The sequence below is a fragment of the Molothrus aeneus genome, chromosome 19 (assembly GCF_037042795.1).
Source record: "Molothrus aeneus isolate 106 chromosome 19, BPBGC_Maene_1.0, whole genome shotgun sequence".
NCBI lineage: Eukaryota > Metazoa > Chordata > Aves > Passeriformes > Icteridae > Molothrus > Molothrus aeneus.
The window spans coordinates 10253398-10278213 of NC_089664.1; the positions used below are offsets into that span (position 1 = coordinate 10253398).

At 43.1% G+C, this 24816-nt stretch overlaps 1 protein-coding gene across 5 annotated transcripts in view; it reads right to left on the reverse strand.

The window, feature by feature from the left end:
• DENND1A (DENN domain containing 1A) overlaps nt 1-24816 on the reverse strand; it is a 151713-nt gene that overhangs the window by 48898 nt on the left and 77999 nt on the right. For all 5 annotated transcript variants that reach the window (XM_066563198.1, XM_066563197.1, XM_066563201.1 and 2 more), the window contains exons 11-13: nt 22859-22904; nt 13528-13629; nt 7411-7536 (exon numbers count right to left, since the gene is read on the reverse strand). In XM_066563198.1, the coding sequence (XP_066419295.1) occupies nt 7411-7536; nt 13528-13629; nt 22859-22904 (274 nt within the window). The remainder of the gene's footprint in view (nt 1-7410; nt 7537-13527; nt 13630-22858; nt 22905-24816) is intronic.

Below are 24816 nucleotides of genomic sequence, written 5' to 3' on the forward strand. Positions count from 1 at the left end.
TTATTTCAAACTAAACACTGAGATTTGTGCTTCACCTTTATGCTACCTGAAAGAAAATATAGCAATTCTAACTTAAAAGTATTATTCACATATATTTTTAAATTTCTTCTCTAGACAGCTTTGTGCATACCTGCTCTGTACTGTTTTCTCATGAGAACTATAATAAATGAGCTGCTTCTGCAACTTCACAGCAGGTATTTTGATTTGAGAGTAATCACAGTTTTCTCTACAATCTTTATACAATTTATGTCCTGATCATCCAACAAATAAGTAAAAGATTTAAATTGACATCAATATGTATACCTTTCTCTAACAGTGCAAACTAATTGTGTATCTCTAAATGAGAAAAACGTTTATTAAAAAAAAAACCTAGCGAATATACCAACTATTGAGTTCAAAGCAAAGACACCACATGTGTCTAAATAAATATCAAGGAAGTGTCAGAGGTAAATGAGGAGAGACCAGGTGAAATGTGTGTGATGTGTTAATTGTATTCAAAAAAATAATAGAGCAAGACAGAGAAGCTGAACTTCCAATTATCATAATGGTATCTACTTCACAACACATTTTCAAACTTGAAAGAGACATTTTAAACCATAGGAATTCTGAGCAGAATACTTCCAGCTGTGCTCTGCATAAATCTTGCACGCTGTACATACACAGTTTATTTAAATACCAAGTAAAGTTATGACTTACAAAATGCATATTTCAGTCACAATAGAATATCTGTCATTGCCAGAGCTGCTACTCATTGAATGAAAGTCTCAGAAAACAATGAATTAAATTAGAAAAAGAAAGGACAGAATGTTTTCATTTGATGTTTTACCAGACTGAAGTAGCGTGTGTTTTAAAGAACAACGTACTTACCAGCCCTCTGCAGAGTCTACATTTTTATGTTCCCTAAAATAGAATAAGGAAGAAAAAAAAGTGGTCCTCAACGTGAGACTAAGTTTTGCCTATACAGCATTTTGGCCACGAGCCAGAATTTGCCTGTCTCTAATGCCTTCCCAGAGCAGAATCAGTGCTGCATGTGAAGAGCAGCTGCCCAGCCCTCTGAGGGCACACAAGAGCCAAAGCAGAAAGGGGCCTTGGTCCCCTCTGTGTTTCCCAGGGCACACACGAGGTTCCCTGAGCCCCAGGGCAGTGCCAGAATCTCCCACCCTCCACTGTCAGCCCTGGCTCAGGAGCAAATGGCTCCTTCTGCCTCCAGCCCCACTGCATTCCGGGTGTCACTGCACGAACTCTCACCCAGCTGTGCAAATCCTGACAACTAATGGGATTTACTGCCTCTCCCTGCCTCCCTTGGAACCACAGCAGGACAAACTGTACACTCCCATTCATACACAATGTACACCGTGAAAGCCCAGACTGGCGTGGCTTCTCTATTCTGTTTCTAACCCAATTAAATATTTTAATTTTTTATCATAATTTCATTACTTTATCTGCCACTGAAGGCTACTTTACAAATCCAAATACCAAAATCTTTTCCACCATCTTCTGTCAATGGAAGTGATACTTTCTCTTCAGTTGTACAGCTGCTCACACTACTGAGAATGTTCACTCCTCGCCACCTGCCTAAAAGGTCCTCGGGGTGGGGTTTTTCATGGGTCTGTGTGTATTGGTGGTTTTTTTCCCCTAATACCAGATACAACAGCTCATTTGAAAAAACACACACTCACCGAGTGCCTCACACAGAAGCTGAATTCAAGGGTGATGTTATTTTCTGCTTGGTGTTTGTTTATGTGCCTCCTTGTTCCCCTCCAAGTCCCCTGCGCTTTATTAGCTCAGGAAATATCTCCAAGTTCTCCTGCACGGAGGCATTTGCACAAGGCTGTGCACTCACAATTAGAACTGAAGTATCAGGAGACAACACAGTGAAAACACAGGCAAGAGCCAGCCTAAAACAAACAACCAAAGGCTTGAAACAAATTGAGAAGAAGCAAAACCAAGAGCATCAAGTAGCACAAACCCAGAATCAGGTGTGAGAGGCACAGCCAAGTAAGTGAATATCCAAATCCTGGCACAGCAAAGCTGACAGAGCCCAGGCTGCTGCTCCCTGCACAGCCTGCCCTGTAACAGGGAGATCGAGAGGCTTTGGAACAAAGCTCCCTTTATTTCTGCAGCAGCACCACAGAAGAGGCAGAGTGACCTGATCCAGGCTGACGGCTGAACGCACAGCCTGCATGGGGGCTGCAATGTTACTCAGACAACACAGCCAAAGACAGTTCTCAGTTCTCAGACTGCCCCATGGTTCCACAGACTAAGTGACCACAAACCCCTAAACACCAGCATGAAGCAGGTGAACGTTAATAATCTCAAACCTCTGCACATCAGCATTCTGCACATTCAAAGGCAATTCACATTTCTGCTATTACTGCACAGTGAGATGCAGAGCACCCCATCCCTTTGGGCAAAGTTCCTACACCCAAAACCATTCCCAAGATGGGTTGTAGGGGGGTGTGTTTGCCATTTTTGCTTTGATTTGAGTTTTGCTGCAGTTTTACTTTAACATGTATGATGGACAGGGAGGTTTGCACGCACCTTTCTGGGCAGAAACACCACAATCAGCAGAGGGTGATGTCAACTTTCTCAAGTAAGACTTTGTATTACCTTCCTCTCAGAATCCTGGCTTCCCCCTCCCTGCAGCGTGGCATACGGAATTAGATAACAGAGGATCTTACAACAGTTTGGAAATTACAAAACAATTCTATTTACTACATACCAGACTGCTGGAAGAGATTAAAGAAAATGTCTTTTCAGGTTCATTAACATATGTATATCTCAACAGACTTAGATGTAGAATAATAAATGCCATTCTGAAGAACAGTAACTGTTTGTTAGAAAAAGAGCCATTTTTAAGGTTTAAAACAGCAAAAGCAGAAATTTGTCTATAGCAACAGTAAGGCTTAGAGAGGAACAGCAACAGAATTGAAATGAAAACAAACATCACACAGAAAACAAACAAAACTGTGTTTCCCCACTAAATCTTTTCCAGTCAGTGACTGTGAATTCAGCACTTCCCATAGATGGTAAAACACAGCAATAGTTACAAGTGGCTTCTAAGGGAGGTTGCTGAAACCCTGGGTCTTTAAAATGTCACAAAACACAGAATCTTCACAGAGTAAGAAGAAAAAAGCCTCAAATTTCAGTTCCAGGACATACAGAAACTCAATTTATGTCCATTTTTATCACAAAAAAATCAGATTTTACACACTGTCAGTGCCATTCTTGCTGTCTACTCCTGTCAGTAAAGTCACTAGGATGACACTTAGAAATTACTGTCATTTAGGCATTCCTAGACTGTCTCTACAGGGATGGATTTGAGAGCTCAATCACTTGAACAGGAAAAGTGTAAAGACAAGTGGGAGAAAATTCCTGGTGCTATACATCAGCACTGACTTCAAACAGAACACAACAAAACTGCAAGTAAAACAAAAAGTTCTATTTAACTAGCTTCTGCTCACTGTTTCCCCTACAGCCTGGGGTTCATTTTAACAGGTCTGTGCACAAGTTCTATAAGCATTAGGGATCATCCTTCTTCATGTTTTCTACAGATGGACAAACACTCGTAAAGCTCTGAACTGGGGAGACAGCTCTGGTGACAGGGAAGTATTTACCCTGCATGCAGTGTGTGCCTTTAAAATATACATGCAAGGAAAAGAAGCTAGGCAGAAGATGGCCATGGAGAGGACGGAACCGGGATGTGGCAATTACTGGGAGTTGGAAATGACTATTTACTCTTCCACTGAATAACTTAAAAAAATAATTCACCATGGCAACAATCATACTTCATAGTAGATAAAGCACTGAATGCTACAAAGCCTTTGCAAAATGAATTATGCACCAGTACGTAGCATGCACTTGCTTTATATTACTGCACACACATTCCAACAAAATTTCCTTTTTGACTCATCTGGCATTTGCTTTTTTACTCTGCACCAAATATCATATACTTTTCTGACTGTGATCTCATGAATCTGGAACTGTTGAAGGCATTTATTGTGTCTGTTCCAGAGATTCCTGTAAAATAATGAATGCATTAATTATCTCCTTAAGTTGAATTAAGTGTTATGTTGAAAAAGAAAAAAACTTATTTCCTCCTATTCTTAACGGTTTCTTCCCCCACCACTGCTCAAATTGCATTGTATTTGGAGAAAATTCATATCAAAGTTACAATTATGAAAATTGGTAGTACATTGTCTTCTCCATTTAAAATCCAAATATAAATTATCAAGCTTTGACAGGACAACAGAACTTCATCAGCAATGTGTATAAAACACACATTCCTCCACCAGTGTAGTTCAGCTAAAGCAGTGTGAAAACTGGAGTATATAAAACATCTGTGAGTTTCAATAAGTAGTTTCATATTAAGATCAGCAGTTCACAAATTAGAAAGTAATTTCAGCATTGGAAGCACACAAAAAATAGAAAAGCACATTGACTCTGCCTCTGATTTCCTGCTTACTCTTAAGTGGATGCATCCAAGGAATATTTAGGTTAAATTTAAACCAAATCAATTCAGAACAATGCAAATAACCAGAAATTATCCAGTTTACAACTAATGGTTGCTCAGGCAAATAAACCTGAATAAAACGGAATAATTAACCATGAAGACAAAGAGAATTAATTGATGCTTCACTGCAGAGAGTCACTTGTCCTCAGCAGTTCCCACTGCATGCAAGGAGGTATCAGTAGTCATGGTCCCGGCTCCATGCCAAAGGTGTAACTCATGGAGGAGTATTTACAACCCGTACAGGATGTAATCCAGTGCTTTCCTACAAGTACCAGCCCTGTCAGAACCTCTGCAGTGCCAGAGAACAGGCAGAACTCTTGTTTGTCATTTGGGAAGCCTGTAGGTCCCAGCAGAGCCTGGAGGGCAGCTCCCAGGCGAGATGGAGACAAACCCCACAGGGCTGAGGAGCCCCCACATCCTGCTGGGTCACAGCCACAGCCACTGCTCTGGGCCAGCCCAGCCGAGCTTACCTCGCCCACAGGTGGGGGCTGCTCCTCACAAACACTGCGAGAGTCCGACGGGAGCGCCTGGAACCACTAGGTGTCAGCAGAAGAAAGAGCACGGCCACGGCTCCCTTGCCGAAAATCTGAGCCTGCTTCCCAACGTCCCCAACTGCTCAGTCCTACCAAGCACCCTTACACACACCTCGTACTCACACGGACTGTTCTGCTGAACGTGACCTACTTGTGTGAATTCGATATTTAGAAGAGATAAAAACATTCCCTCTGCAAACAACAAAAAACTTGGGAATTTGACAAAGGTCATTCAAGCGAACAAAATGCTCACACTGGTGTCACTGGTAGACATTTAAGCCATATGCATGAGGATAATCTGCCTCAGTACAGCCCAGTGAACACCCAGCTGCTGCTGCTGAGTTTGGCTGCACCTGATAGCACCAGAGCTCTGTGGGCTGTACGTACATCACACCCAGCAGACACTCCTCTGCATGTAAAACTGGGTAGTGCAGCTATGGGAAACCCTGGAGGAAACAGCACTGCAGCACTTGTTTTGTCAAGTAAATATTACTATTATTACTATGCTTGCCAACTGTATACCTGGATATGTTTTTTCATGCAATTTCTAGTTACCAAAGGCCTCAGAAAGTTCATGGTAACAGAAACTCACTGCCAGTGCTCTGTTTATATGTACATTACACAACTTTGTATCTCTAAAGTAAAAGCCTCTGAACAGAATAAGATCTCTTACTATGCTAAAGTCTAATAATGGGAATGTAGAGCCTGCTCCATGACACATTCTGGGCCTACACAGAATAATGAAAAGTAGATTCACACCATTTATCCCAGAAAGTCAGCTCATACCAATGTGATGGTCTATGAAATTAAATTGTCTTATGAGACAGAAACCACGGAAGGAGGAAAATGTATTCTGTATGTACTTCTTTGAATGCATTTTCTAATTATCGATGATTTTAAAAGAACAGTCAGGTTTCTGGGGTTATAGGACATGAAATGCAAAGAACCCTTTCATGTTTGGTATTATTTAGCCCTGTACTTACTCCATGTCAAGGTGATACATGAACATGAAACACCTGCAAATTTGCTTTATCTAAATCTTAATACTGAAAGGTATAATCACAAATCAAACTGTTGATTTACAAAAAGACTTAGGAAAGAAAGCCCTGAAATTTTCCACTTTCTGATTATTAAAGTCAATTTTATGACATATTTGTGCAGCTATATTTACAAGTTTTCTTTGATGGAATGAGAAGCAAACTAAACTGTTTCTGCTACTTCCTCAGGTTAGCTGTCCCTTAAAGTTGCACTTTCTAGGGGCGTGCCACTGTCAACTCGTTTCAAATGTTCATCTTTAACATTCAGCCTTCAAAATACCAGATGGTATTTCCAGAACAGCAATTTAAATTTTTATTTTCCTTCATAAATCCCTTAACTAGTTAATCTCACACACACATCCAGGCAAAGCATACACCAATAGTCCCAGAGTTGCCTGGCAACTACAGGGAGGAGCACTGGAGAACAAGGAAGCCTGCAGGGATGGAGGGGAGTCGGTGTCTCCCCAGCAGGGATAAAGGAGGCTCACAGCCAGAGCGCCTCGCTGCTTCCACCTTTGTCATTTATATGGTCCCCATTTTAAATACCTCCAGGATTTCACCTCAGATGCTTTAAAAGCCCAGTTCTTACACCCAGACACACACACAAGTCAATACAATTTATTTTTTCCACACACACGGATTCCCCCAGTAAGATGTGGAAGGACTTGTGCTGACTTGAAAAGTAATTTTTGAAACCTGAATATGAATGGCTGAAATGATACTTATTTGATGGTAATAACTGGGCTGTTTAAAAGTCAGGCTGAGCTGTGTTTTCCTCCTGGCTTTAAAAATAACAAGACAAACTACAGTACTGGAGATACTTTAGCTACTGAAATCCTCCAGAAACCCTACACCCATAGTCCAACTCTTGGCCGTGTAACCATTTAACATCATGGTTAAAATTAAATTTATCACACGTCTGCAGGCCAGACCTTTTCATTAATCTTCAAAGAGCAGGAGAATGCCAAATACACCACCTTTTCACACAAAAACACAATGAAGAGAGAGGTTTTGCAGAGGAGGGAATGGTCAGCTCTGCACTAACCTCTTATGATCATTAATTTATTCTTTATTATCATGTCTCCTCTAATTCGACTGGTTTCAAAACAAGCAAGACCCATACATTTCCATGTGAAGGTTCTTCCCTGTGTGATGGATCATGCTTCTTGTACCTCTTTCGTTTTGGAGACTTGAACACTGTTTTCAGTACTAGTCAGCCAAAGAGCCACCTTAGGAAGAGCAGGTTATGCTACACTTTGAATTGTTAGGTTTTTTTCTCCACCACAGCTGCACATTTATATTTTATGCCAACTAATTGCCTACTTACAGGTTCAATTTTCAGGGCGTTTCTGTAGCTCCCAAAGAAAGCTGCTTGTGCTTTTAGAAACGCTCTTGCAACACCATCTCCAGTGGTTGTAGAGACTTTCTTCAATCTGTTCTTCAGTGCAGAAACCTGAAATCACACAGCAGGTCTAGATCACTCTCGTATCACAAACAAAGAGCAACACATTGGGGCACAGCTAAGTGAAAAATGTGCTCAGCACAGCAGCAGTTATGACAAAAGGTGACATTGTGAATTCAGAGATGAATTTTTCACTTCTAAGAGCATTACTTTTCAAGCTGTTTTGCTTCTCTAAGATTTGTTTGGATTCTATTCAGAAGCCAATAGGATACTACAAGCTTCACTGAACCTGCCCTCCTACTTAAAATCGACTGTTAACATGCTGTTGAAGTATTCTTTTAAAGGTAGTCTATGAAACTGTGTCATTCTTGATTAGAATCCATGAAATAATTGCAGCTAAATTAATTCAAACATCAGATTAGTAAGAGAAACTGCTCCACACTATCAGGCCATCCATCACTACCAAGGCTAGGAACAAAAGCTGAAGGTCTGAAGAATCTATTCGCCACAAATACAAGTGGTTTTTAAGGTTATATTCCCTCACATTTCAGAACCTGAACGGGCAGTGACCCCGCCAGGGCTGCGTTCCTGGCCGTGAGGGCGCCCTCAGCAGGCTCCCGGCCCAGCCGCCCTCCCGCTGCCCCTCAGCGGCACTCGGGGCAAACACGCACACCAGACTCGGGGGCTCAAGGAGATGTGTACCCATGAGCCACAGGCTCCAATGTGGAAAATTAATTTAATGTATTGGCCGTTAAAACACAGTCAGATAGCGAGAAACAAAGACAAACTTAAACACCTTCCCCTGCCGCCGCCTTTCACCGGCCCAACTCCCCGCCTCAGCCCCGCCTCCCCTCCACTGATGTCAGTCCCGACAGCTCCTCCCGCCCTTCCTTACTCTTCACACTTCTCCTCTCTGTGGTCTGGGGCTTTTTGCCTGTTCTCACACATTTTTGGAGTTGTTTGCCGAGGGCTCGGCCGTGCCCGGGATCCGCTGTGTCCTGCCCCGGCCGCCCCTCAGGATTCCCTCACGGCCCCTCACGGCCCCTCACGGCCTTCGGCGCCGCAGACAGAACCGGACACGCTGAGGTTCTGACACAGATCTCAACACAAACCCAAATACCCGGGTCCCGGTTCTGGAAAAGGAATTCAGCTGGTGCTTTTAGAGGCTGCGGCCATGCCACGCGCAAAGGCCGAGTTTAGAAGCCTGAGTTTAGTGAGATACCTGACACAGAAAACAGGCAGGAGCCACAATTTCGGGGGAAAGCAGAACGGCAGGAAATCCCTAGTTAACCCGATTTGAAGGAGAACGTGACTGACTCCATAAATATCCAAATGATGAATTTAACAGAAAGAGCCAATAACTAGCAAATCTTCCTTTCCCAAATGCCATACTGGAAATCTCCATGGGGTAGCTCTGTGTACCTCACTCACACTATGCAAGAAACACTGTAGAAATATTATTGACAGAGTGAGCAGATCCTCTAGTAGTGATCATAACTAACTGTGTTCAGAGAGTATGAATTATACCTTATAAAATATAAGCTGATGGTTCAAATATTCAAATTAACTTTCAAGACCTTCTTCCCATTCTCCAGCTCCCAACAAAAGCTTGCTCTGGCCTCATCCGCATCTCCAAAATCCTACAGATGAGTCGAATGTCCTCAGCCTTGGGTGTTGCCCAGAGCAGCCTGATTTTCCTGAGCTGTTTGTGAGTGCCTCAGCTCATCCCTAACTCAGCTTCCTCCTGCAGCAGCCTTGGCTTTGGGCTCCACGGCGACTCCCTGTCACGCTCCAGAGGGGTTAAATACAGAATCCATGCTGGGCACTACTGCCTTTTCTTTTAGATGTTATCTTTGCACTTGTGTTTACTAAAACACTTGCAAAGACATTTCCTTTTAAATCTTCTGCAGATTCTGCTGTAAAAGGCGTTTCATTATTTAGCATAACAGAAATAACCAAGAGCGTGTCCAGCACTGTTTATAAATCTGAATGCTTATGCCAATGATCCACGCATTAATGAGCCCACAAACCCATATTAACATAACACATGATACCAGATTTAGTCTGAAGCCCGTAAAATAAGCTGACTCCTATTCAGTGAAATAATGTTCCTCAAGGAGTTCTGTAATCCTCTAAATATAAAAGCTTCACCAGATTTTCAAACCCAAACAGCATACTTCATGTTTGAAGGGGTCTAGACTTGTAAGGTTGAAATATGCTTTTATTTTCTATATTAACTTATATAAACTATTTAAAGGTAGTTCTTAAAAGTATAATAAAATATCCAGAGCTCTGAGAAGCTTTCAAATCCACCTCCACCATCGTTATAAGGCTTTTCTGTAAACATTCACGTGAAGATACGGAACCTTCTGTCTATATAGAAGGAAAAAGCTCTATGTTTTGTTTTAAACAAACCAGGAGTTCAGAGGGCTGGCCACAGCCTTTCTGTGCTTCAGCTCCCCTGGCTGGGACAGAAACAGAATATTGACTGGTATTTTGCTACTTCCTCAAACACTGTAGGATGTCCATTTTATATATATGTGGGATTACTGCAATAGGCATGTCAATTTTGTAACAAAAAAATGTTAGCGACATATTTAAATATACTAACAAGAAGCAAAAAAATCCACCCCAAAACACTCTCATGTGTACTCTGTGGAAAAAAGTAGTATGTAATATAAAGTAGACTATACAAGCAGAATTAGGGTTGTTTCCTGCCTAAAGAGACTGTGATACTTTTAAAAAAACTCAAATTGTAACCACTGAAAATGAGGATTATTTCTAGCCAAATAGACACATATACATGCAGTCTACTCTGAGAGTGTTTTTAAAGAAGATTTTTGTACTTCTGGCAGTTGAAGTTTAAAGGTCCAATTTCAACTCTCACCATGTTTCAGAATGCAATCTGTGCAATGCAGCAGAATGAAATGGTTCAGTAAAGGTGCTAGTGGAAATTCTTTTAATTAGGTCCAAGGCTTTTCAGTTGTCAACATGAATAAAGCAAGAAATGTTCGACTGCAAACACAGCCTAAGAAATAAAAATGGATTCACCTTTAGGAAAATGGTTTGGCTCCAGAGCTGCAGTTTGCACTCCTGGCTGCCCTGCAAGCAGCTCATTCCTTCCCTGGGTGAAAAGCAGCAGCCCTGGCTCCCTGGCCAAGGCGCTCACTGCAGAGGGGCAGCAGGAGCCACAGCTGAGCCTGGGACAGCCCGGCTGCCCAGGCCTTCCTGCAGCAACAGCCACGAGCTGACAGAGCGAGCTTGTGCTTTGTGCCTTCCAACGTGGGGCTCTGACTACAACTATGACTAGAAGATGACACTTATTTGGAAATACATGAAAAATCCATACGGGTTGTATAAAAAAAAATTACTACCCCCTCTTTGCTATTCACTGCAACACAGACGGTGGTGTAGGAGACTTGTCAGCAGCAGATGCACTTATTGTAATCACAGTCCTTAATAAATCTCCTTTTTTAATATTGATTATTTTAAAAGGAAAGTTACTTCCCAGGGTGCTCTCATGCTGCCAGATTTCCAGCAATACATCAGAAGCAGAAGGTGAAGAAGGGGCAGGTTTTCACATTTCAAATAGTTAATCAGTAACACAGTAGTACAAATCTTGATTTTCAGGGACATGACCTGACCACTTCAGAAGCCTGACAGCCAGCAGGTACTGCTGAGGTAAACTGGGGCAAAGGAACAACATGAGCTGACTCTGCTGGAACTGCCTCAATTCTGTCCAGCTCCTCTGACACAAATTCCAACTGGAAAGACCTTTGCACTGGGTCCTGTATTTGTTTGGATCCTAAGAATTAAAGAATAAAGAACAGTTTGTTCTTGATTTCCAAGAACCAGTTTAGTAGCAATATCAGTATCATGAAACTCAAGAACAACTCACTACCTGAGGCTCTAAAATAATCTAAGACTTCATTTACTTGATTTAAAAAGCAGTTCAAGGAGAGAGAAAAAACAGCTTTTAGAAATTTTCTACTGGATTAATTACCTGATGGTGAATGCACCACAGAGATGTTTTTGCTCACTGATGAATATAGATAGATTTAATTTAGCAAAGTAAATTTTGTCTATTCAGCAGCGCATGAATTGCTCACTGCTCACATTAAGTAGCAAAACTGGCAAAGTAGTTTGACATAACAGGCATTTATGATCAGGAAACTCTTGAAGACATTTTTAGTTTCTCAGATCATAAATGCATCTACTTAGACTAAGACCAGTGGGGAGACACACTCCCAAAATCTCCCAGGGAAGCAAAAAGGAACACACAAAAAAAAAAAAAAAAAGAAAGAAAAGGAAAAAAAGTATAATGGATTGGCTTTAGCATCTCCCTGCTGAGATGAACAACTTGATCCACTTACAGTTCCAAACACATGATGCATGAAAGAACTGACAGAAATTCAATTCTTGCACAGCAGAGCAGCTGCTCTCTAGTGGTCAAAGCCAACTCTGGAGCCGTGTGAAGGGAGAGACCTGGAGGAGGAGCTGCTTCATCCAGGTAACTGCAACAATGCTCCAGAGCTGAATCCCAATAAACCCCCAGCCCAAACATTAATTACACAACGCAACACGACTCGACTTAAAGCTTTGTTGTGAAAAATATTAATCCCAGCTGTATTTATATAGCAGTTGTGAAAAAAATACCCCATATATGCTACTGGTGAGCCCTGCCAGTTAATTGAATTTGCTGGCAGCACTTCCTCTGCTCTGCTCTCAACATCCTCCGAGATAAAATGGAGCTCTTAAATAGACCTGTGGAAAACTGAATCAAGAAATTTGAACTAATAAAACACAACTCTCTACTGTTATAAAAGTGAAGTAAAAGTAAATAATGAAAGGAAGGAAGTCTCTTAAAATTTATTACATTCCAAAGCTTGAAGTTCTGTGTTTATTGGAGAAGTCTCTTCTGATGTTCTACAGTGTGCCCACAACAGCTCCTTTAATGAAGTCTCATAAAATCTAATATAATACTTGATTGTTGACAAATCATATACATGTCTGAGGCCCCGTGCTCCCTGGATCCAGACATTTCTTACATAATTCCATCAAATTTACAAGTCTGTCATTCCCGGGTTGTGGAGAATGGCATGAGCAGTGACCAGCTGGCAGATTTGGATGCTGGGAGTGAAATCAAAATGAAGAACTATATAATGCCAGAAAAAATAATGGAATCAACTTTTACAGACTAAATGTTTGACTAAAGCCAAAATGTTCACAACCAAGATGGCCCTTTCCTCCTGAGCTGCCTGCTTGTGAAGAAGGGATCCCGCTGGAATGCCAGGGTGTCACAGCAGGAGGCACTGGGCATTCACCCTCACTCAGCTTCTCCTCACACACCAGCTTGCACTGAGCTCCCTGAACATCAACTCTGTTTCTCAACTGCACATAAAAATGTTCAGATCTGACTGTCAGTGCAATATTCCCAACTAGCAAAGGAAATCCAGATTTTCCCCTGCCACATTCTCCTAAACATTCACTCTCTGCCTTGAAAACAGCTCCTGACACTCTCACTCCTCTGCTCTCCCCTCTCAGCTCCTTCAGTGGAGATGACTGCAGCAGCAAGTGGGATGTCTTTGCATCCTATTAAATGTCAAGTATTTATACACCACTACTATCAAGTTATTAAAAACATGAAATAATTTACCAATAAAAATGGTGAATGAGAAAAAAAATGAGCTCTGAATTCTAGCAGTGATTGAAGTGAATGTGAAGGCATCCATTTCATATCATATCTTAGGATTTAAAATGCATGAAATTCCTTAAAGCTCACCTGGAAGCAGTCACAGGACAAAAACTCACACAATTTCATTTGGAAACAACAGTTAACTAAAGATGCAGATTTCTAATTCATTAGCTGATTTTCACTGGGAGGCTTCAACGCACATCTGTAAATGTTGAAAGAAACATTCCCAAACACTCTGGGACAGCAGGAACTGAGGGAAGCAGTTCAGTGCTCCATGAGAGCTCCCAGTGAGAGCCCTGAGTGGCAGCCAGCAGGAACTGAACCTTGGGTTATCACTCCATACATACCACATCGTTGGGGAGGCTCTGAAGGTCATCAAAAGGGGTTTCCAGTGTGTTGGTGTCTACGTTAAGGATCACCACATCTTCCAGGGCCATGCTTCTTACTTTCTATAGGTGAGCAAATTCAGGAAAGGGAAAGGAAAATGTAAGTATGGGAAATTAAATTTTATGCATAAAGGACACAAGTGATGGCAGAACAACATGGCACTAGAGAACCACAACCATTTTAAAAACAATCAACATTCCTGACTTCCTGCCATCATTTGTTTTATTTATTCAGTTTACAATGCTAAAAAAATTAACCTTCAGCTGGCAGATGGAAGTTCTTAACAACATGCACAATGAAATTTGTCAAACCCGAGGGTCTGTGATTATTCAAGCAAAGATTTATTTCAAGCACCTCTACTAATGTTTGTCTTGGTGTCCTGTTTGCACATTTAACAGTTTCTAGTCAAGTCAGGATTTCAAGAGAATCTTTTTATATTTGGAAATTTAAATAACAATAAAGAGTGGATTTTCCCAGGAATTGAGAGTTACATTAAGTTAGGGATGGGAACTGGTTTCCAAATCCCAGGTTGAATTTTGGAAGTATAATAAAGACAAGTTTACAACTGCATTTAAGTAAACTGGATCCTACGAGAGCCTAATCAGTAAATAATTAAAATGGGGGGGAAAAAACCAAAGCTAAGAGAAATTTAATTCTACCATATCCTGGTCAGCAAGTCTGAACTTTCTCTCCTGTTCCCATGAATTGAGGGAAAGTTTCTGATCTAGTCTGAAGTTCACATCTCTGGTAACAGTACTTACACACTGAAGAGAAAAGAAGAACCTATTTCTCCAAAGAATGATCATCAGTACCTGTGACTCTGAGCTCTAAAGGTATCTGTGATCTAAGCAAATTTAAACACTGCCAGACTCGATTTCCCTGCTTCATCAGCAGTAAATGAGTCACTGATCCCAAACAGAGCAGCATTTAAACACTTAGCACTTCTTCCACTAACAGGAGACTTGAATCTTTTTTTTTTTTTGACTGACTAATCACACAGGTTTAATCTCTTCAAATAAAGCTTTGAAAATTCAAAATCAGAAAAACTGGAATTATAGAATATGGTAATTGAGGAAATTTCCCAGTGACACTGTAAAAAATGTTTAAGTACCTACCTACCTACACACAGGAGCAAATGAAAGTTACTGAGCAGGAAAATGAACAAAAACATACTCAATTTTTAATTAAGGTTTTGTGGGGTGGAGGGAATTGTTTCCTTTAAAAGAAAGGAACTCAAGTCCTAAAACAATGGCAAAGTTGAGCCTTAGGCAGCTAAATAATTACCCTCAGTTTTCAAGGCTCAGTCCTCTGTCTATAAAGCAAACTGCTGTGTACTTAGGGCTGAAAAAAACCCCAACAACCATAAAACCCACTTTGTAGACATTTAAGTTTTAGGTCTTCATGAGACATTTCTTTAACTTAAATAGAAGAATATTACATTTAATGCTTTCCATACAAAGAGCAGCAGCACTGCCTGACAAACCAGGTACTTCGCTTGCAGGAACCAAAGGTCACCCTGTTGGCTGCATCTGATAAACTCTAAAGCAATCCAGGAGCCTCACTCCTTTAGGAGTCCGGAAGCACCAGACAAACTGATTGCTCCTTCCTGCTTCAGAAAATTAAAAATCCCACTTATACTCAGAGGAGTCTAAAAACCTCCAACAAAAAGCTCTTGCAAAGTACTTAACCAAAGCCAGAAGCTTGTCAGCCTCAGTGCAGGCAGGACAAGACAGAAACCCTTCTCCCGCTTGCTGCAAAGCAGCAGCACACACACGGTGAACATGCCAGGGGTGTTTCTGTGCCTCTGGTGCTGAATCTGCACCTCCCCTTCAGCAAAATGGGGGTTCTGGAGCACAGACAGGCTTGTGCCAAGCAGGGCTCAGCCAGAAAGATGCCCTCATGGTACAGGGACTGTAAATGCTGCTCAGTGTGATCACCCCACACCTGGCCCAGAAATCATCGTACCCAAAAGGAAGCTGATAAACTCTGCACCACCAAGAGCTCAACCTCACTGTAAAGATTTGCAATATTTGTACAAAGGCAGTGGATTTCCCTTGAGACCAGCCCTCAGATTTAATAAAACACTGGAGACTGACTTGATTAATAGCATCTGTCTTGCAATGCATTCAAAAACATATAATTTTTTGATGGTCCAATTGTGGCTCATTCTACAGAAATGCAGACTGACCAGTTCATCTTAATCCTTAGTTGGTTTTGTCATCTCTCCTGTCACTACCATCTTTGTAAAGATTTACTGTCTTGTTGGAATTTGAGTAAAAATTCACATCATTCAGCTGCAATTCTCACATTAAACCCCACTGGATTCTGTGAAGCACAAAAACACGTAGATAATTTTTCCCACATACAGTTTGTGTGTTGTCATAATTTTCAGGAATGGGAAGGGACAGCCACAAGCCACACGCAGCCCCAGTCCATATTTCACAACTTCCTGAAGAGCTAAACAAAACTTTACAAGTGATACCTGTGCAGCAGACTGGGCTGTATTCAGTAGGTTCATATTTTGCTGAAAAGAAATGTGGATAAGCAAGGACTAAGAGGAAATATGAACATTACAGATTCCTCATCTCATTTTCTCACAGGTCAGGGATGTACTGAGTCAAAAGGAGAAATTCAGTGAGAATGTGCATCACGTCTCACTCCTGCAAACCTTTCTTAACCATCCTTGCCCAATTACTTGTAGCCATAATTAATCACCTAAAATCCATCTAAATCAAACTAACATCTACACCTGCCTTTTATTTTAAATGTCTCTTTTTAAAAGAGTGGAGAGGTATGGAAAGCTGGTTTAACAAGCACACTGAACCCATTGTTTATGGCCTCTATAAACATGGCTTAGTAAGAATTACTGACTTAATCAGAGAGAACTTATCTCCTGGTGAAAAGAGCACTTTAAATTTCAGAAATGGCACCTTTACTGTGAAAATCTCTTAACTTTTCAAACAAACTCCGGGGGGCCTTAAACACCAGGTCCGTAAATAAGCACAGTCCGGGTGCCTGCCCTGCTCACAGGCAGCCAAACTCTTGAGTCATTTAAATATTTTATGTGGAAGTTCACAAAGACACAGAAACCATACTCGAATAGAAGAATGAAGGGGTGCTCCTCCATCCCACTCTAGAAGCAGTACTCCTCCATAACAGTGACACCACTTTACACGAAATGCTATCTTATCAGCACTGGCTACACTTGGCAGGTTCTGCATTTTCTGCCATAAAGGAATCCCAGGTTAAACTTCTTTCAGGTGAACAGTTTTATTGAATAGCTTAATTTAAAACAAAACGAAAAAACCTCCAGAACCATCAAACACCAGCACCCCCTGCCTTTCCTCCCACAAGCCAGGTTTGCGTAACTTCACGGCTAAATTGCTGCCAAAACATAAACCAAGCTGATCATGAGCTTTTATAACCAGATACAAACGTGATCAGCATCTTTAAAAACGCTGTAACAGTAAAAGGGTGATACCTTCCACCGATTCTCTTGGAAAGGCAGAACTCCTAAGAAAAACTAACATTCTAGTGAGCCCATGCACTAGGTCTGAAATTGTTAAGAAAGTATGATTCACAACAAGCCTAAAATCCATTTGCTTAATGACTTGTCTCTACTGAATTAATAGCCTCCATTTATTTTCTAAAGGAAAACACCACAACGCTGCAGACAACAATGTGTCAATCTGGCTGCCAGAAGCAGGAAAGGCAGCGGATATAAAATTTTATTATTTCATGCCCCAAGAGCAGCCAGAAGGACTTAATGAAATCAGGGCCAGATTTACAATCTGAAATGGCTATTCAGCAGACAGCTCTGCCTTAGCGGGATGTGCCCCCTGACCCCGGGCCCTTTGATCCGGGCACAGCAGGTGGGCTGCCCCCCCAGCCCATCTCCCACCCTTCCGCCCGGGCACCCCCAGCCTCTACAGGTGATTCCCCAGATCCTTATCACAAGCAGCTGTTGCCAGCTGAGTGACAAACAGCACCCGTGCTGCTGTGGCACACGAGATAAACCTCTCTGCTGCTGGGGGAGCCTGCCTGGAACTGCAGGGCTCGCCTTCTGAAAAGTCACCCTCAAACATGCCCCAGAATAGAATCCCTGATTAAAACATGGCTCTTATTTCCATTTCCCCAATAACTAGATAAAAGACAATTCCATAAGTAATCTGCCATATTTTAAATGCATTTTTATCAATGCTCCTGAAATCACCTACAGCCATATTGGGAATATTTGTGAGTGGCTAAACTGCATTTAGGGGTTTAAGACCTGGATTTAAGTTAATCTATAACCCTTCATTAAAATCCAATAGAAAAGCTGCACTTCCTCAGTTACAGGTAGAAAAAGCATTGATTTACTAAGAATAAATGGGTGGGAAAAGCTAATTAATGCTTCTCACCCCAATCGAAAATATAATTAACAATTAACAGTACCAGTGGCAGATGCCAGCGGTCAATGAATTCTCAGGGTGTGTTCTGGGAAGGGGACACCCCCACGGCAGGGTCAGGCCTGAGCCCAAGCTCACAGGACCCATGCTCAGGGCTCGTTAGCTCAGGCTCAGCGCACGCCAGTTGGGCTATGGTCACACTGAATCCCGAGCAGGGCATCCTCACCCCGAACAGGAGCAGGGAATGTGCCCCAAAGTGCTCCCCAAATGCATGGGGGAGTTCTGAGAGCCCCAGCTCCACTCCCCTGGCTGCACAGGAGACATTACTGACACCAGGTCAGATCAGCCTCCGTGTCCTGCCCCAGTCACACAGCAGGAATTGCACTGAGCGTTTCTTTCCTCACATGCACAGTTTTACTGATACCAGGCTGAAGTAAAGCAAAAACCTACTCATATAGCTTTTATGATCTACACCAGTGTCCTCTTTCCTTGGGAAAAGGGTTAGAGGAACATTCTGAAATGCAATGTGCAGCATCACACACGAATTCATCCTGGATAATCTTGCAAGAATTACAGTTCTGAAATCCCAGAAAAAGTCCTTGAATAACTGAAATATTAATTTTAAAAGATATGAAGTACTTTTGCAATGACTAATTCTGACTCTAAATGCTGGGTCTGTGCCCCAAACAGAGCAGGAAAGGGTGGATGTTCTCCTGGAGTCTGCAGCCAGAGCTCCCCATGTCAGAGCCCAGCACAGCCATCCCCAGCAGTCCATCAAAACCACATGTGCCCAATTCCAGCAGGGAGCTCCCAGGTCAAGGGCACTCCCCCTCCATCAGCACCATCACACTGATAACCTCCCTACACAAACAGCTGCAGAAACAATCCTTTTCTCTGACAAAATGTAAAAGGCTGCAACTAAGCTTGACACAGCTTCCGACACACAGGGCAATTTTAAATAATCTGAAGACTAAACCAGCCTACAGTGCACAGGCAGAAAATAAGATAGTGAAAGGGGTGTGTTCTTTTGATAGAGTTTCATTTTCCTATCTCATTATTTATCACTACTAAGTACTTATCTTCATCTAATATGAATTCAATTAGTTCCATAAGCATGTTCCATTATTCATGTGATAGCTCCAGCCTTGCTTATCCAACAGCTTATAAACTTTTAGCCTTCTTTGAAGTCACTTTATGGATTGCTAAATGGAAATCTTATAAAGAATGACTAACTAGGTGATGATAGAAAAGCTGAAAAATAAGAGCACAAAACACAGCTCTGTATTTTCTACCAAGGCTTTCCCCCATAAATCAGTTGGAGCCCTCTGACCTATAACAGGAGATTATCTTATCTCACTGGAGAACATTTCAGTCACAGCAAATTAGATTTAACAGTCAATGGATAGGCTTGATATTTTAATCAGAAGAAAAATTTGTCATTTTCCATTAAAGTAACTGTTCCTTCTACAGAGCCCCCGTGGAACAGGGGAAACTGCAGACTAACTTTAAGGTACCAAACAGCTCAGGAAAGATCTGTCGAGCTGAGAGAGGCTGGATTTTGTTTAAAATCACCAACACTTCTGCTTCTTCCAGAGGCCCCATTCCAACACTGGGCTAGAAAACCCACAGAAACAAGACTAGAGGTAGAAAATAATGGTTTCCTATATCCCAAATCCCAGCACTGGCTGCCACTAGTGCTGGCACAAGGAGGCCAAATGCAGGCATGGGAGCTGCTGGGGCACAGCCTGAGCCCAGACCTGCCTGCAGCACTCCCTGGGCTCCACCCCAGGGCAAGGGCCCACCTGCCCCAGGCACAGAGCCAGGCTGGCAGTGAAGCCCTGATCCTGACACTCCAAGGTGTGCATCAACAGAACACTTCCTGAAGTCCCATTTGTGACATTTCAGCATTTACAGAAAAAGCAATACTGAATAATGGCAGCAGATTGTAGTTCTAGTTTATAAAATTATTTTGATATGGAAAAGATAATACATTTTTAAACAAACACAACTGCCAGGTCATGAGAAGAAGAACTGCTGTTGCAACTACGATGTTATTCTAAACAAAAAACCCCCACAACTTTCCATATGAAGAAAGGGACAAATGGAGTGAGCATTCAGCACCACAAACTAGAGGCAACCTAGGAAGTGTCCATCTCATGTGACAAATGTCACCTTCCCTTGCCCAGGGCATAAAAATTCTGCAGCACTTGCCACCAGACAGATCCAGCACCACTGTGGAATTTTACATTATTTTTCAATGGAAAAAGCAGAGTTAGCTGCAAGATGCAGTTCTGTGTGTAACTGAATTTATCCATAAGAGGAGAGAAAACAGTTTGGTTTATTTATTTAATTTATTTGATAAGGCACTTTGAATAACTGTACTTTGCCAAAGCGTGTCTGTGTTCCAGAATCTCTGGCTATTCAAAAGCCAGACTGGATTTAGTACTAAACAGATTTTTTCACAAGTTACTAAAATGGATGAAAATTGGCTTCTCCAAGAACAACTCCTTTTTTTGAGTTTTTACAGATGGAGTTTGGAAGGCCCACAGAGCCCTGCAGTCTGAAACACGGAGACAAAGGAAGAGGCAATGGATTTACGGAGAAGGCAGGAGTGAGACATCACACAAAGCAACTCCAAGGTGTAATTATTAAATTTCTTTTCTATATCCATTCCCAGGCCAACCACAGAGCTCGTTGTGAGCACAAACACCTGTGAAAGCTGCCAAGTGTGTGTATGGAGATGCTCTCCCAGCCCCTACCAGCTCTCTTCCATCTTTTACAGGTACCACAATAATCACACCAATGATTGCCTGGGACGGATGTGGGGCTGAAAGTGTCTTGATCTGAATGAAGAATACATTTCTTCCTAGATATTCTCACTCTCCTGCCTGTGCAGTATCCAAGGGTGATTACGAGTAGCCCCTTGAACAAAAGCATATGATGCGCAACCAAATGTACATGTTGACTTTTTAACTAATTGGTTATTCACAAACAAATTGCACTGCAAGTCTTTACTTGGTTTAGCAGTATAAAGGACATAAAAAAATCATCTGTACCCAGGATGGTAAGGAGAAGAAAAAAGACATCCTGTACATTTAATCTATCTTTTCATTAAAAAACTGCCTTCTAAAATTACCTCCCATTAATGCTGGATAAAGGGGGATATTACGCAGCACACACAAACACACATTGGTCCTAGTGAAAGAATATTAATCAATATTTCCAGAAATTACACATTTTTATGGACAATACAAGAACAATTCCTTTATGTGATGTAAAGCCCAGCTCTCTAAACTGTTCTGTACCCTGGACAGGAAGGCTCCGTTTTCACACACAGGATCTAAACCAGGGACACAGGTCAGTCATGTCCAGGGGCACGCGCAGAGCCAGCTCTCAGTCCTGCCCCAGGGAGGCTGAGCTCCCCGGGCAGGAATGGCCCTGCCCACCGGAGCACCCCTGGGGAGGAGGGCACACTCAGAGCTCCACAGTGAGAGCTCCACACTCAGAGCATCCCGGGCAGGAATGGCCCTGCCCACCGGAGCACCCCTGGGGAGGAGGGCACAGTCAGAGCTCCACAGTGAGAGCTCCAGTCAGAGCATCCCGGGCAGGAATGGCTCTGCCCACCCAGAGCACTCCTGGAGAGGAGGGCACAGTCAGAGCTCCACAGTCAGAGCTCCACACTCAGAGCTCCACAGTCAGAGCATCCTGGGCAGGAATGGCCCTGCCCACCAGAGCACCCCTGGGGAGGAGGGCACAGTCAGAGCTCCACAGTGAGAGCTCCAGTCAGAGCATCCCGGGCAGGAATGGCCCTGCCCACCAGAGCACCCCTGGGGAGGAGGGCACAGTCAGAGCTCCACAGTCAGAGCTCCACAGTGAGAGCTCCACAGTCAGAGCATCCTGGGCAGGAATGGCCCTGCCCACCAGAGCACCCCTGGGGAGGGCACAGTCAGAGCTCCACAGTCAGAGCTCCACAGTCAGAGCTCCCCGGGCAGGAATGGCCCTGCCCACCAGAGCACTCCTAGGGAGGAGGGCACAGTCAGAGCTCCACACTCAGAGCATCCCGGGCAGGAAGGGCCCTGCCCACCCAGAGCACCCCTGGAGAGGAGGGCACAGTCAGAGCTCCACACTCAGAGCTCCACACTCAGAGCTCCACACTCAGAGCATCCCGGGCAGGAATGGCCCTGCCCACCAGAGCACTCCTAGGGAGGAGGGCACAGTGAGAGCATCCCGGGCAGGAATGGCTCTGCCCACCAGAGCACCCCTAGGGAGGAGGGCACAGTCAGGGAGGATGAGGATTTCAGAGGCACCTTAAGTCAGTATCTTTTGTTGTCCCCCAGATACTTTTGAGGAAAGTCATCCACTGTTTCACCAGTGCGGGAAGCAAAAGCAAATATGCTATTTCCACTTTTAGAGTTTTTTAAAAAAAGTCACATGAATTACTGGGAATTGTTTATAGGAGAAGCTTTCTGTGAGGGCTGGTGCTCTGCCAGCTTTGTGTTAACATTAACTGCAAGTTCCTTCTTTTCAGATCTTTTGAACATTTAAAAAATTACAATCTGTCTGCGAAAGCCTAAAAGAGAACTGTAACTGTCAACATTGTGGTTTAATATCGACTCTGCCTTTGTGCCTGAGTCCAAGCAAGGCACTGAAGGGATTAAATGAAGCCCCAGGGCAGGGAGGGGAGCACGAGGTGAGCAGGAAGTGTGCCCAAGGAGCACCAGGAGCAAACAGGGCTCCTGAATGTTCCACCTTATCACGTGTGCCTCACTCAATTCCCCCAGCACTCCCAAATTAACAGCATTATTTCATTTGTAAGCATATGAATGAATGTGTAATTGCTTGCAGAATCTGGCTCTAAATCATACCTCTATATATAGTTTCAGAAATGGCAAGAGAGACTTACCTCCATCAAACTTAAGTGTATTCCAATGAGGTAGGGCATGGGGGCACTGTGGAGAGGAAAAGGAACACAGCTTTACATCCTTGTAACCCTGAATAACACACATGACTCATTAAATCAGCTACAGGAAAACACTGGGATGCTGGATTAGCTTTTGCTTAAAAAAGAATAGATAACATATATACAAACAAATCACATGTGAACAAAGTGTTAGTCCATATTTGAAAGATGGTTTTTAGTATGCAGTAGTCTCCCACTCCTGTAAGACTTCACTTTTTCTTGACAACAGACTCTCTAAGTGACTAAGTTCAGGCAGGTACCTAAGGACAGCTATTAAACATAGACCTAACACTGGGGTCTTTTGTAAGAAAACCAACAAAATGTGTTATTGTAATTTTAAAAGCATACACAGACTTTTCCAAGAGTATTCTTTCAAAAACTGGACCTTGTTGTAGAGTCAAGTGGTTAATTTAATGTATACACATCACCCAGTAGTACAAGTTTTGAATTCTTTGAATGAGTCCAAACACATTTTTAAGTAATTTACTTTTAAGTATAAATCTTGATATGTTTTCATTTGTAAAAGAAAACAAAAAATACTTTTGAAGATCCTGATAAACTCCAGAGTTCCTGGGACATCTGCTGATCCCAGCAGTCCCCTCAGGACACAACACTTCAATATCCCAGGGGCTCTTAGGCCAGGGTTAGCCTGGGCCACAGGCGTGGCACCTCTGTTAGCCCAGTGCTCAAGGGCAGACTGATCTCCTCCCTGGCCCTCCCCTGATGTGAGCAGGGCCCCAGCAGGAGCAGCAGAGCCCCGTGGAGCTGCCTCTGGTGCCCAGGGTTTCCAACGCCGAGCTGCTCCCAGCCTCCCCCTCTGAGGCAATCAGAGCCATCAGCGAGGCTGCCAGAGCTGCTAATTGCAAATATGGCACATCCTGCCTGCGAAACGCAGCGCACACAGACAGACACAACTTCTAAAATAGAGCCTCGGCTCGCTGTGGATACAGAAGCTCAAAGAGCTCATTTTCAATTTCAGATGAAAAAATGAGAGAAATGTCACTGTACTGCCTTGGATTAAAATATCTCCCATATTGCTGCTCTAAGCTGGTGCCTACTGCTCAGTAAGAGCAGTACAGTACTGAAAAAGCTCCTGAGACACCAGGCCAGCAAAAATCCCTGCTTCTCCTTTTCCTGAGAAATACCTTTAAAAATATATTTACTGATAAGCATATTAATATTTATGTTGTTTGTTAATACACCCCCTCAAACTGCCACTCTGTAGGATGCTCTACCGAGGTGGAAACGGCCCCTGCTGAAGAAATTCCATGTGAAACCAATTTTTTTCTTTTCTGAGACATTAAACACACACATACAACTTCCACAACCCCTTTGCAGTTCACTGGCAGAACATTCCAGTGCCTGTCCCACGTCACTGCAACGGTGCACTCCCAGAGCCCCTTGGGACAGAGCCCCGAGGGGTTGTTTCAGCACAGAAGGATCCCCAGTGCTCTGTTTCCTGGGAACCCCAGGATGGCAGCTGGACACGCACCCAAGTCCTGGCAGGAGGTCTGACACTCCCCAGGACACTCGCCCGTGACACTCGAGGGCTGCTCAGCTGAGCCCCGCTCTGTCACAGACGTGTTGGACTTGTGACAAATGCCACCTCCTCAGCTCCAGCGGCCACAGCTCAGCAGCCAGAGAAGAGCCAGGATTTTATGCTGAGAGAATGAAGCACTGCTCTGCTGAGGCTGCCCCGGCCCCTCCAGTACCACCAGCACCAATGTGGTTCCAATTAAGGACTTCCAGCCACGCCACAGCTTCAATCCCCACCGTACAAAGTCAGAACCTCGGCAGGAAGTCTTAACCCTGCAAATGTCTCAGCTAGTGGGACCTCAGCTAATGGAATGCAAGGAAGCAGGAAGAGTGCAGTATTGCTGAAAACCAGCCATTTATTAACA